Genomic DNA, 12935 nt, shown 5'->3' on the forward strand with positions numbered 1-12935 from the left:
CACACACACACACAACGCACACACACACACACAACACACACACAACGCACACATAACACACACACACACACACCTCTTTAGCAGCAGTATCCCATTTAAATAGATAAACAACACTGAGACCCTAGTTAGTTAACAAGATCCTTTCACAAATGAGTGTGTTTACATGGGATCAGGTTTCTGGTGGAGGAGGAGTGGCAGAAGGAGCAAGAGAAAAGAGGATGGAATGAGGGATGAAGAGAGAGGGTGAGGAGGGAGAACAAGAATGACAGGAGAGAGATCAGCAGCTATCATTCCACCTCTCTCATGAAACCTACTCTTCAAGTATGTGTGTGTGAGTGTGTTTATGTATGTGTGTGAGAGAGAGAGAAAGTGTGTGTGTGCGCCTCTGAGGAAGGGGAAAAGAAAGTGTGTGTGCATGTGTGTGTGTGTGTGTGTGACCCCATCACTCAGCCAAATGAGGCAGGGGCAGAGCAGCGTGACGGAGGTCAGAAAGCTGAACTGAGACAGAGCCTCTACAACCCATACTCATAAATACACACACACACACACACACACACACACACACACACACACACACACACACACACACACACACACACACAGACACACACACAAATACACACACACACACACACACACATACACACAGACAAAAACACATTCTCTTTCTCTTTCTCTCTGGATTTAAACCTGACAGACTTCCCAATAACATATAAGGCAAAATGACGAATAACTCCACAACACATACATCAGGGCTCCAGACTAGCTTTTTTCACTAGGAGCACAGTGGCCCCCAAATGAAAATTTTAGGGGCGCAACCAGAAAATGTAGGGGCGCACACCGTAAATCAACATGCTAACCAAATATTCACACTACTAATTTCTACTAATTTTCACTGTATTTCTATTACCGTATTTTCCGGACTATAAGTCGCACGTTTTTTTCATGGTTTGGCTGGTCCTATGCGACCATTTGATCGCAGTCTGGAGCCCTGTACACACACACACACTCAATTGGTTCTCAAGTGATTCTTTCACATGATACAACCACACATTCAAAAAAATGTTTCCTCTTTTTTCCACACATTTCCTCTTACACCCATTGCTGTAAGTCCATCATCTATTACCACATACTAGCATATGACTAAGCTCAGTGATGCAAAGCTACTTCCCATGTCATCCGCAACTGAGGTTAGGTCACAGGCTAAAGCTACACACACATGGGGAACTACAGAAGGAGGAACCAGCATGTCTACCACCATTACTAATAATAAGACTACAGGAATGGGAAGAACCAATACGGCTGGGTTTGATTACAGCTGACCTGGGGCCTGTTTTAAGAAGGGTGTGTGTGTGTCTGGACTATATAATTATTGGCTAAGAAGAAGGGGGGGGGGTGGCTAATGTGAAAATGATTGAGATCAAAGGGACATGGGAACTAAAAGTGGGGGAGGCCATGGTGCGGGACAGCCCAGGCATCGGAGAACTAGCTGAGAGATGAGAGAGCTGAGGGGGTAAATATGATGAGGCAGAAATGGAAGTGAAAGGACACAAACAGAGAGTGACCAAAACACAATGTATGAGGAATTCCTGGCTATGTCACTCGTGATTGGCCTGTTTGTGTGTGTGTGTGTGTGTGTTTGTGTGTGTGTGTGTGTGTGTGTATATATACCCTGTTGTTAAGAGTGGGCAGCCCGTCCAGCTCAAGAGCATGATGGGACTGATGAGTGGAATCCGATGACAGCAGGCATTCTCCTGAGATGGCCATCTCTCAGCTGACGCACGCACACACTCTCTCTCTCTCACACACACACACACACAGCTGACAGTAATATGACCTGGCAGACCCTCCACATAAAAGCTGTTTTGTCAGAGTGAGCGTGGATGTGTTTCTTGGAAGGAGGAACAGAGTTTTGTATTGTAGTTTCAACGTTCTGTACTTTGCACAATGGTATTAACACACACACTCACACACACAGCAGACACCACACCCAGAGAGTAATGATTACTCAGCAACAGATGGAGGCATACACGATGATTGATTCATTAGAGGTGGACAGAGTTTCCTCTCTGTGTGTGCATGTGTGTGTAAGCATACTTCTCTACCCTTACCTGACACCCATATGGATGTATCAGGCCCTCACATCGGAGCGTGTGACTTGGTTAACATGAACTCCCACCCCAGAGATAGATATCTGATAGAGATAGAGATAGATCGATCTACCATAACCATCATAGAAGGGTCCAGAAAGTACCTTTCTCACAGTAACGAGAAGTGTCTTACTTTATCAGCAGTCATTTTCCACTGAACTTTTTTCACTTCATCAAACACAACTTCCATCCTCATGTCAGTGTATTGGTGTGTTTGTGGGTTTAACCAGGCCATTGACTTATGAAAAGCAGAAATAATGGTGAACTCAAAACTAGAGTGCTAGGAAGTGAAATACCGTCCAGCCTCATGACTACTCAGAGGGCCTGACTCTGTTGCTACTGTGAGGCTGGGTCATTGTGTTTAATTGGGTGTGTGTGTGTGTGTGTGTGTGTGTGTTTGTGTGTGTGTATAGGAGGGGGTATTTGGGTGGAACAGATTGGTAAACCATGGTGAGGAGGAGGACAGGAAGGGGTGGGTGGAGTCGGTAGGTGGGACTGAGGTAGAGCTCATGCCCTTATATGGATACAGATGGCTGGCTGGAGATGTCAGCAAGCAGCACAGGCACCTGCAGAACTCACCCCTGCAGCTCCAGAGTACTGACAAACATGGAAGCTGAGACTGACCATGTGTGTGTGTGTGTGTGTGTGTGTATGAGAGAGAGAGAGAGAGAGAGAGAGAGAGAGAGGAGGTAGGGATGAATGGCTCAGAGTCTCAGGCTCAAGGATTCATAGATTGTGTGATTGTGTGACGGAAGAAAAATGAAAAAGTAGTTTCCTGTAATCCTATAATGTGTCCTGATACCTGAAGATACTGTCACTGCAGTGGGTCCAGGTAAACCACTACCATCCAAAGTCATATTAGTCCATACAATCTTTGCATATTCACACTCAAGAGCAAGTAGATACAGGCACCACCATTATCAAAACATACATGCATGAACCAACTCTCACAGAGAAACACACACACACACACACACAAACATACTAGTCTTAAAAAGCAAACAGATCCAGACAAAAAATACAGACACACCAGCCAGACAAACAACACACACACACACACACACACACACACACACACACACACACACACAGACGTGTTACAGTACATTTCAATCCACACAAACAAATGGCCTTGAGCAGCAAAAAATCAAAAAAAGTTTACAGGACCACCAAAACACTCTGGATTCCACAGATGTGCAGATAAGACTCAGCTTTCTCCAGCAGCTCAGTCGAGTTCAGACACGCTCACACACACACACGCTCACACACACACACCAAGAGACGCCGTTCTCAGCAACATCCCGCCAGCGCACAGCAAGCCACATCAAATCTCATCCGCCTCTAAAACATATAACATTAGCCCTGGAATGCAGGGAGGTATGAATCTGGAATCTGGGAACGGGGTCCTGGAAGTTCACAAGCCCTCCCAATTCCCAAGCGTTTACTAGAGAAAGCCAGTTCATTAGCCGTTGAGGGTTGAGGAAAAATCCAGCCCTGCCTACAAAGCTGATGACTGGCTGATGGCGTGCCAAAAATGTCTGGGGTAGGAAATTTCGGATACTTGCTGCCAGTGTGGTGCCAAAAAATGGTCGGGGTAGGAAATTTTGGATACTGTCTGGTGTGGTGTCAAACAATGGTTACGGTAGAGGGAATGTTGGATCTAGGGCTGTAGCAATTAATCGATAAATCGATTGGTTGTCAACTATTAAGTTAATTGGCAACTATTTCGGTAATCGGTTAATAGGTTTGCTGATTTTTAAGGAAAATGCCTCAAAATTCTCTCATTGCTGCTTCTAAAATGTTAATATTTTCATATTTATTTATTTCATATTTATTTTCAAAATAAATATTCTAGTGTGTGGACAAAACAAGGCATTTGAGGACATAATCTTGGACTTTGGGAAACACTGACAACCTTTTTTTTCACCATTTGTCATTTTATCGATAAAGAAACAACTAATTGATTAATCGACAAAATGATCAACAGTTTAATCGACTATAACAAAATAATTGGTTACAGCCCTAGTTGGACTCAGGGTCTGGCTGGTGTGATGGGATGGGCAGCCGCTGCATGGCATGATCAGCGTGAGGGTCAAGATTTTTAATGAGGACTCAGGAATGAGTCGTGCATGACTGATGCTTGCCACAGTCAGATGTGCTGGAAGTGTGACACTACCCCCCCCCCCCCCCCCCCCCCTCTGTGTGTGGGGGGAGAGGGCAGCCTAGACAGATATTATCCCTGCCAGATATCTGGCCTTTACACACACACACACACAGAGACACTAGACCACTGCCATCCCATAATTGACCTATCTGTCCAGTCGGGGCTGTGAACAATAATCTATTTATCTATGCTCAGCGTGTGTCTGCACACACATGCCACACAATATTGCCTAATTACAGCCCCCTGCCCAAACCCAGTCATTGTTTGAGCCCTTGTCCTCTCCCTGTGGTGTGTCTGCTTTTTCATTTATCCTGATAAGCATCAGATCAGGAGCTAACGCAGCCCAGAGGCGGTGGTTCTGGACAGCACACCTACAGGATAATAAGACTATAGAGTGTGACAGTGTGCGTTTATCGCTATTACAGACGCGGAGCACGTACAGTACAGTCTTGCCAAGGTCGGAAGTTGTTTTTCCTGATACCACTAGCAACGGCCGACAAACTGAACTCTGATGTGTGCCTGCGTGTGCGTCTATGTAAGTGTGTGTGAGGGAGAGTGAAAAAGAGAGATGGAGAGAGATTCCATCTCTACTGGACTTTTCTTGTTCACAGTAGCTCCAATGACGGTGAAAGCATATGTTTCCTCACGATAAGGGAATAACGTACGAGGACGTCTGGAAGTAATGTGAATGTGACCGGTGTAGGCTATAGCCCAATGACCGGTGCATTCCACGAATACACACACTGCACCTCTTACTATGCGGTAACGTCGCTCCTGTAATGGTTTCCTCCTGATCAGTCTCCACATACCTGACTGTGGCGGGTCTTTTTTCACTTTCCCCGGTAGCTGTCTGTTGATGACATAATTTGGGAAACTAGAGGCCAAATCTTTCGACGGCAAAGGGGGGGGGGGGGGAGGGATAAAAGAAAGAAGAAACCGGGGGGAAAGTTTTCCAACAGGCAGCGAGAGGGGCCGATTATTACCATTTTTGGGCAAGCTCGTTCCCATGCAAGCCCAGCCCAAACCACAGCACTCGCACGGATTCCATAACGTTTTTTCTTCTCCCCCTTTACTTTTCCTTTTTTTAAAGCAGAGTGGGCTGAGACAGAGTAGTATGAGAGAGTATGTCCGGGCAGCAATGTTACTACATTTTCATTCGTTTCTTTAGGCCTATATGTTATGGGATGCCCTGTTTGACTGCCAGACTTCATAATTTATCTCAGAAGCATCAAAGTTAGTCTACATTTTTGAGATTTTACATGTTTTTGTCTTATTATACTGGTAGACTTAATCTATTGATTCATTCAATTGAAGTTCCAAATCAGGTAACCATAATGTAATCAGGTATTTACATTATTGACACTTAACTGGTTGTCTCATGCAGGCTATAGTCATTCTTGAATAGGCTGGCAAGTAGCCAAGAACAAAAGTTTATGCCAACATATTTGATTGGGTTTGGTTTCAATGAAATCCATGTTCATACAGAGGCTAGAAACTGATAAATGAATCCCTCCTCGAGCAATTTCTGGTTGTTAATTAACAAGACAACTACGACAATCGTTCCTAAACCGCAGCAGCAAACTGCAAACTGCTCGGCTCTTCCTACCCGAGCATCTCCGCAGTTTGCAATAACAAGCAGCGGGCGTCACTGACATCTGTTGCACGGGAAAGGTGGGCGGATGATCCCAGCGATACGTTTGAATTGCAGAGGGGCGGGACTCGGCATACACCACTTGAATGAGATTTTTACGCATAGACTGTTGTTCAAAAATACCCGCAGAAGCGTAAAACGGTTAGATGTATGGTAGGCTACAATTAAGATAGGCCTACTTTTCTTTAGGCGTGGGCCTACATTTCCTCATCTTTTCAAATATTAAGATTTTTTTTTTAACCTAATTAAAGTTACCCTCATGTCAAATGCTTTTGAGAAAACCTGACGATTTTTTTCAACAAACACTCTTAGGACCTAGGAGACGATAATGTGCCATGATGTATCTATCTCACTAGGATAGCCTACTAAAACCACCAGTCAGACGATGCGCGTACCATTGTTTCCATCAGACTCACGTTTCAGTTTCAAAGTATGGACATGACTGATAGATACTCACGCACTCATCACTCCCGTTGCAATATTCAGAGATACCCCCTCCCTCCCCTACGAACACCTTTTCCTTGCCGTTAGCGGGATGATTGCCTGTTCAGCAATTCTTCATACCTTCCGCTGCTGTTTCTCCCATGCAGGATCCAGAAGGAGATCGCGATCCCAGTCGTCTTCTGGTGCCATGTAATTATTTTCATCGGCGTCATAATGATCCATTTTTGAAAGCGCTAGTTCCTAATGGTTTTCCCCGTTCTTCGGCGGCTGAGATGTTGCAGTGCTATGCCTCTTCCACTCACTCAAGACGCTGTGGACGAAATTATCGGTCCCCTTGGCTGTCACTGTACTGCTCACTGACTCTCTCTCCCTGCCTCACTCGCTCTCGGTACTTTTGCCCCGTGTCCTAGCCTCCTTTTCTTTCGTGGCCTTCCTTTTTTACAGCCGTGCTACAGAGTGGCGAGTAGGCAGGACCAGGTCCACTGCCGACAAAAGCCGAAACTTTGCTATGTAGAAAGAATAAACCAATGACGGAGGTTGTAACTTCATTGGTTGCTGTAGTAATGCCTAAATCCCTCCCATTCCTAAAGAACCTTTGCTTATTGGCTAATTCAGACGTCAGTATCAGGATTTAGTGTAGGTTGACTGCATAGGCTTGGTTGCTCGTCTCGTGGATAGGTAATTTGACTGAGCTAAAAGTATCTCACTGTTTGACCCAGCGCGTAATTTGCATCTTTGGCCTAATAGTTCGCCCTGAGACTATATTTCTCTCAAATGCCTAACGTGAATACGCAGTGCGCATCATGGCACTTTTAACATCAGACCCGAATGTGTAGCTGGCTTCTGAGCAGACCCACCTGGGACCACACCCTTTAGCCTTTTTGATCATGGTGTCAGTAGCCTAATCCTAAAATGAAACACCCTCGTCGGGAACGCCCAAGGCCACCGCAATGACGGAATGAATTTCAACATTTCTCCCCAAAATGGTACAGCTGACCGGCATTAACAATGCATGTATACGTTACTTAAAGTTGAAAAGTAGCCTGGTGTTGCGCACAGAATAGCCTTGTATATTTGAAATGATTTAAAAATGTCTCTGAACCGTTTCGATAAACACTTTTAAGCATTACACTGGCACTTGATTCCTTGGATCCAGGCGGAGCGGTTAACGGTCAGTGATTGATAGACTAAGTACAAGCCTGTGGTCATGGTGTGTGTATTGATCTTTTATTTAACTTGCCTGTAATGTTCTGTCCTGTACTTCTAAATCTATTTTGATCATTTATTGCATCATTGTATGGTAGTGTACTGTTCTGGATACATTTTTGATTGCAGGGAAACACCATGAAGAGTAGTCTACTGTAGATTATCTACCAGTCAAAGGAATATTGATATAGGAATATTGTGCGCTTCCCATACAGACAGAAGACTATGCTATGCTACATTCCAGATGGAAGTCTATGATCTTTCCATCGTGTCAACGGTTCTTTCCATCATTCTGTGATGAGGCATTTTAATTAGGTTGTAGTAGGTTGCGCAGGTCCAGGAAACAGCCAAAAAAGCTAGTAGGCTATTCGTTTGCCGTTCTAAAGTCAGACCCACAACTGTACCCCTCGTTCCTCATTTGCGCTACTGAAGAACTCTCTCCCGGTGCAGTCACCGAAGCGATGCTCTGTCGGAATCCGCGCTGTCATGTAAGCAGCTATAGCGACTTAGTAGGCTACCGACTGCCTCTGCCTTGTATGGTAAAACTGTCCAGGCGGGCCGTACAGGCTATAGTGCGGCCCCGGGGAAGAGGCGCATAGCGAGGGCAGACCCTCGACTCCCGTACAGGGTTGATAGATGAAACAGGAGCTCTCTTCCTTATATGGACAAACTTCCAAGCGTCGAGTGTTTGAGAAAGTAGTGATGTCACGGAGGAGTACAGACCGCCAGCTCATTCAGTATTCCCTGCTTTGGGGAAGCGGAGTTCCTTTATTCCCTCCCTTCTCTACTTCTCTACTTCTCAGCAGAGCAGGCGATGACTAAGCGCAGAGGGGTTGATAATTGTGCCAAAGCCGCCAAATTGCATACCAAGCAAGCCGACTATTTTCCTTGGTGATACTCACGGTTAAGAGATTACAGACGACTGGAGACATTGGGGTAGACATTAAACATCAAACAAAAGTTCGAGTTCCCACTTGTGTTTTCCATTTTATTTGTCTGTCACCGAATCTAGTGACTGTAAATCTAGTGCGATCTTAAAACGCTGGCATGTATTGGGATAAAAGCCACCATTAACCCTAGACATTTTCAAAATGAGGAGCCCCATGAGGTACATTCATCTTTCTGTCACCAAAATGGAACAGTATAGTAACTGAAATGTTCTTGCAGCATAAACTCATGATATAAAATTGCCTCTATATTATTCTGTAAATTATATGTTACAATAGGGGTGCCTGCCTGTAGTTGCCTAGGCCTTTTTCTGTGCGGCTGTTAACATCTGTTCTCTGTCTTGTCCTGTCTGGACAGCCTCTTATGTTCCCATTTTCCTAAGACAAATGATGAGTCCGCTATCTACCCAACGTCATGATCCAATATTGCATAAACATGTGGGGAAGAGCAGCTGCGTGAAGAGGAGGTGCATTTGCATTGTGGTGACATTACTGAATCTTGAAATGGCACAGACACTTTTGTGAAACATTCAAACAGGTTGGAGTGGATGTGTGTATTTGTAGGTGATAGTACTTGACTGGCATATCATATGATTGAGTGTGATGATGCACAACTGTCAAACCATCTGGGGCTTGCCACCATGCCTTGGCACTTTCCAGCCCTGTTCTGCTAATCCAGAGGGCAGGGCTTTGAGGTTAATGGCTTATCCAGGTAATTTCAGAAGTAACCACTGATCTCATGTCGGTCACATTGGTCACATTTCACTTTTGAGATCATAGATACTCTGTTCTCGTAAAGATCAGTGATTACCTCGATAAGCCAGTAACTTCACTTGTAGTACAGTCCTCAGTTGTCTTCAAATGTTTTCTGGATTGTTTATAGCCAGTATGGGCTCTGATTGACTAGGGTTGTCTAGAGAGACTCTCAGCCTCTCAGGATAGTTTATAGTTGTTTGTGGGAAACCAGGGATCACAGAGCCATATCATGCATACATGATGTAGGTCGGACATTTAATTTCATAATGAAGCTGTTTTGACTCGGAGAGAGAGATTTTCTTTAAGCAGACTGAATTAACTCAGTGAAAACAGATGTAGCAAGTCTCTGGAGGGAATATAAAAGTTCGAGCCGATCATAAAAGTTGCACTTATGCATTTATTTAATTCTATTTGGTGACACTGAACTCTTTCCCCTCTCTCAACATAAAACAGAGCCAGTCAGTGAACAGCAGGCTCATGCAAGCAGGCTGGGAAAAAAGATCACTGACACAGAGGCACACATGGGCAAGCGCATACTCAGCCTGGCCAGAACAAGAAACAGGTTCACATATTTGTGAAGAGAGCTCACCATTTCTCTCCCGCTCTTTCAGTTCCACTATCTCATAAGCACTCACGAGAACACAAAGCAGAATCAATTGGTGTTTGAAAAATTAAATCCTCTTAGAATTTAGAACTTTTGTGAGAGCATTTTTGAGGACTCATACCACATTTCCCATCAGTGTTGTCTAACTAGCGTAACTCTTTTGTTTGTATTTGTGCAGGTGCTATCAGTAATTCTTTGCGTTTTTAAATTTTTTATCAATGTATGATTTAAAACATTTGGCAAGTAAAATGAAGGAAAGAAAGTTCCATCCTAGCACAATCATATATAACATCCATAACAACTTAAATTCACACACTATAACTGCAAAGATTATGATTTTATAGTGTAGCCTTTCCGAGTGGCTCAGAAAACTATAGGTGATTTAGTCTTAGGTATTAAAAATATATCCAGCGGGAAGTGTCTGTCCTAGGCTCTGCCAATCATCTGAAATACTCTCACAATAACCAGACAACAGGCTGTGCTGGGATGTTCTGACAGGTTCCTGTCTTTTCCAATCTACAGAATAATCTTCATGCAATAGGTCTGTATGCTGACAGTCAATGCCTGGTGAAGTGTTTTGGGTCCAAACCAGTAGCATGTCCCATTGCTGGAAATGTTCCCTAAAGCATGAGATAGAATGGTAATAAATGATGTGTTGAGAATATGGAAGGCAACGCAAGATGTCTCACAAGAATGTGAGAAATGAGCAAGCCATTTCAATCATTTTAATCAGCCTATTCCTAATTGGTTACAGAACGCTATGTCATCATAAAACAAACACACACACATACAGCGCTGTCTCTTCAGAGCCAATCAGTGCCTCAGAGCCCAACTGAACTGGCCGAGGCCTGCGATACTAAAACCATCAGACATCATGGCCCTCTGGGACCAACAGTGATTGCGGCCGCAAGACCAGGAGTCCGTTGTGCTGCCGAGGGCTTGGGTCGGGCCCGGCCTGCTGTAATTGTGTCTGACGGGTCTCTGGCTGTGTCCCAGAGCATTCCGGCCATGTTCGAGCGCAGACTTAAGGATATAGCCGCCTCTCCCCTGCCCGCTGCACTCTCAAGACCTTGTAAGGGATTAGAGTAGGGGTGGATGGGAAAATCCTCCTCTCACCCAGCGGGACACCAGCTCTGCTCCTGTTCAGAGCAGGTCAGAGAGGGGAGAGACGCTGAAACTGGGAGGCTCCGACCCACGTGGGAATATTTCAAAATAAGTTTGAGGCAGGAGGTGGGAAAAAGAGAGGTGTTAGATATGAGGTGGAGGATATTGTGTAAGGGCTATTGTGTAATCTACTTTCTCAGTTCAAGTTCTGGCTGTAATATTGAGGTTGGGTGGAGGTGGGGCTGTAAGTGGAACATGTGTTGACAAGGTTTTGATGAATGTGTGAACATGTTTTTAAAAAAAAAAAAAAACCTCAATGACCCTCGCTGCTGCCGCACAGAACGTGGATGGCCAAATGAGAGGGCGTTCATTTCCTGCAGATAAGTGACCATGGCTGCATGCTTCATGTCCCAGGTCACGCTGCGGGTAAAGACCGCTGATGCGTGGACAGGGAGCGGGAGATAGATTAGGTCCGGATGTCTGCCACAATAACTATGAACAACGATGCCCATCCAACCCTAAAAGTAGACCTGCACCACTTCCTCCTTGGGTGGTGAGAAAGGCCACTTAAGGACAACTGTTGCCAGCATACCTCCCAGAACTCTCCATTCTGGCATCTGTGGCAATAGGATGAGATGATGATGACATAATTTCCTGCTGACGCAAAAATGGAGAGAATGACAGCAGCCATAGTCAGAAATAAATAAAGGAGGCAATGACATCATATCGTTTCAGCTGTCAATCATTCCGTTTGTGCAAACATTCCACAAATACATACTCAGGTCGGAGAGGGTGTGGTTTCCTTATCAGTCAGGGAAAAATGGGATGGAGAGTGAGAGTAAGGCAGCAAGAGAGAGAGAGACAGAGAGAAAGAGATGATTCCTTATATGGTTTCCTCTGGCTCCTGTAGAAGCAGGTTGTTGCTGTGATCTGTCAGGGTGTGAACATCTGCGTGGGACAGGACAGTAAAGCTGACTTGTGTCAGACAACACTTTCTGCCCAAGTCAGTGAGTGATGCTGCAGAAACCCACCCGTTCTCAGGCAAAATACATACCTCCAGGCCCTCTTCGCACAGATCACCCTTTCTGACAGGCCCTAGTGTAATACTAAGGAAGCCTTAAGGAGGTTGGTTTTGTGGATCACTTCAACCAAAGAGCAGGTAACACCTGGGTTTTTGGGAGAGACTCTTCACGCCAATCTTTCAACACTTTTTATTACAGGATATCTGTACTTTCTCAAAAAATGTCTGAAGATGTGTGTGCCAAAATCATCCACACACACAGAAACACTAACACACATACACTCCCACGCATTGGAGTCATGCATGAAACGTTGCCTTAGCATAGAGCAACAAGTTTTAGCTAGAGCAATTCTGCAATTTCTTCAACTACAGAGGCAGGATGTGTTTGTTTCTGCAATACACTTATGGCATCCACTTTAGCCTTACAGTTTCAGAGAGAATTACAAAACAGAAACCTGGCGTTGAACCAGATTTCATGCAAAAATAGCATCAGTCTTACTGGGTTCTTAGTATCTTCTGTAAATATTTGGACTTTATGGGTGTAGTGCTCAAGCGACGAGAGACCTTATGTGACATGATCTAAAAAAAAAGCCCAGGCTCAGATACAAAAACATCTTTTAAAAATTCACCTGGAATGGTTGGCTCTGGCACATTCTTTTGGATTTAAAAGGAATGGTCCACAATTTGGTCCCTTACTCTTTTTGTCAAACACAGCAAATTACGTCTCTCTATCCTCTAGCTGGGAAACTGGCCAGCCTACTATGACACAGTGGCTTGTACTAATGCAAACAATTCCAGTCGGCCAACGTCTCTGTCCTCAACAACCTCTGTGTCCTCTGTCCAGAGCAGTGTTTTTCAACCTTTTTTGTGCCACGGCACACTTTTGAC

General features: G+C 44.6%; 1 protein-coding gene across 4 annotated transcripts in view; it reads right to left on the bottom strand.

Annotated features, from left to right (window-relative positions):
* Window positions 1-6927, bottom strand: part of actn1 (actinin, alpha 1) — a 42299-nt gene extending 35372 nt beyond the window's left edge. For 2 of the 4 annotated variants that reach the window (XM_076300649.1, XM_076300648.1), the window contains exon 1: window positions 6530-6926. In XM_076300649.1, coding sequence (XP_076156764.1) covers window positions 6530-6631 — 102 coding nt within the window. In that variant the 5' untranslated portion in view covers window positions 6632-6926. Of the gene's footprint in view, window positions 1-6529 lie in introns of all 4 variants that reach the window. The other 2 variants (XM_076300650.1, XM_076300647.1) reach the window with 2 other exon arrangements.
* Window positions 6928-12935: the final 6008 nt, after the last annotated feature.

The sequence above is a fragment of the Alosa pseudoharengus genome, unplaced genomic scaffold, assembly GCF_046254945.1.
Source record: "Alosa pseudoharengus isolate Yale_2024_CS ecotype anadromous, Long Island Sound unplaced genomic scaffold, YU_APseudo_1.1 YU_APseudo_1.1_scf_22, whole genome shotgun sequence".
Taxonomy (NCBI): domain Eukaryota; kingdom Metazoa; phylum Chordata; class Actinopteri; order Clupeiformes; family Clupeidae; genus Alosa; species Alosa pseudoharengus.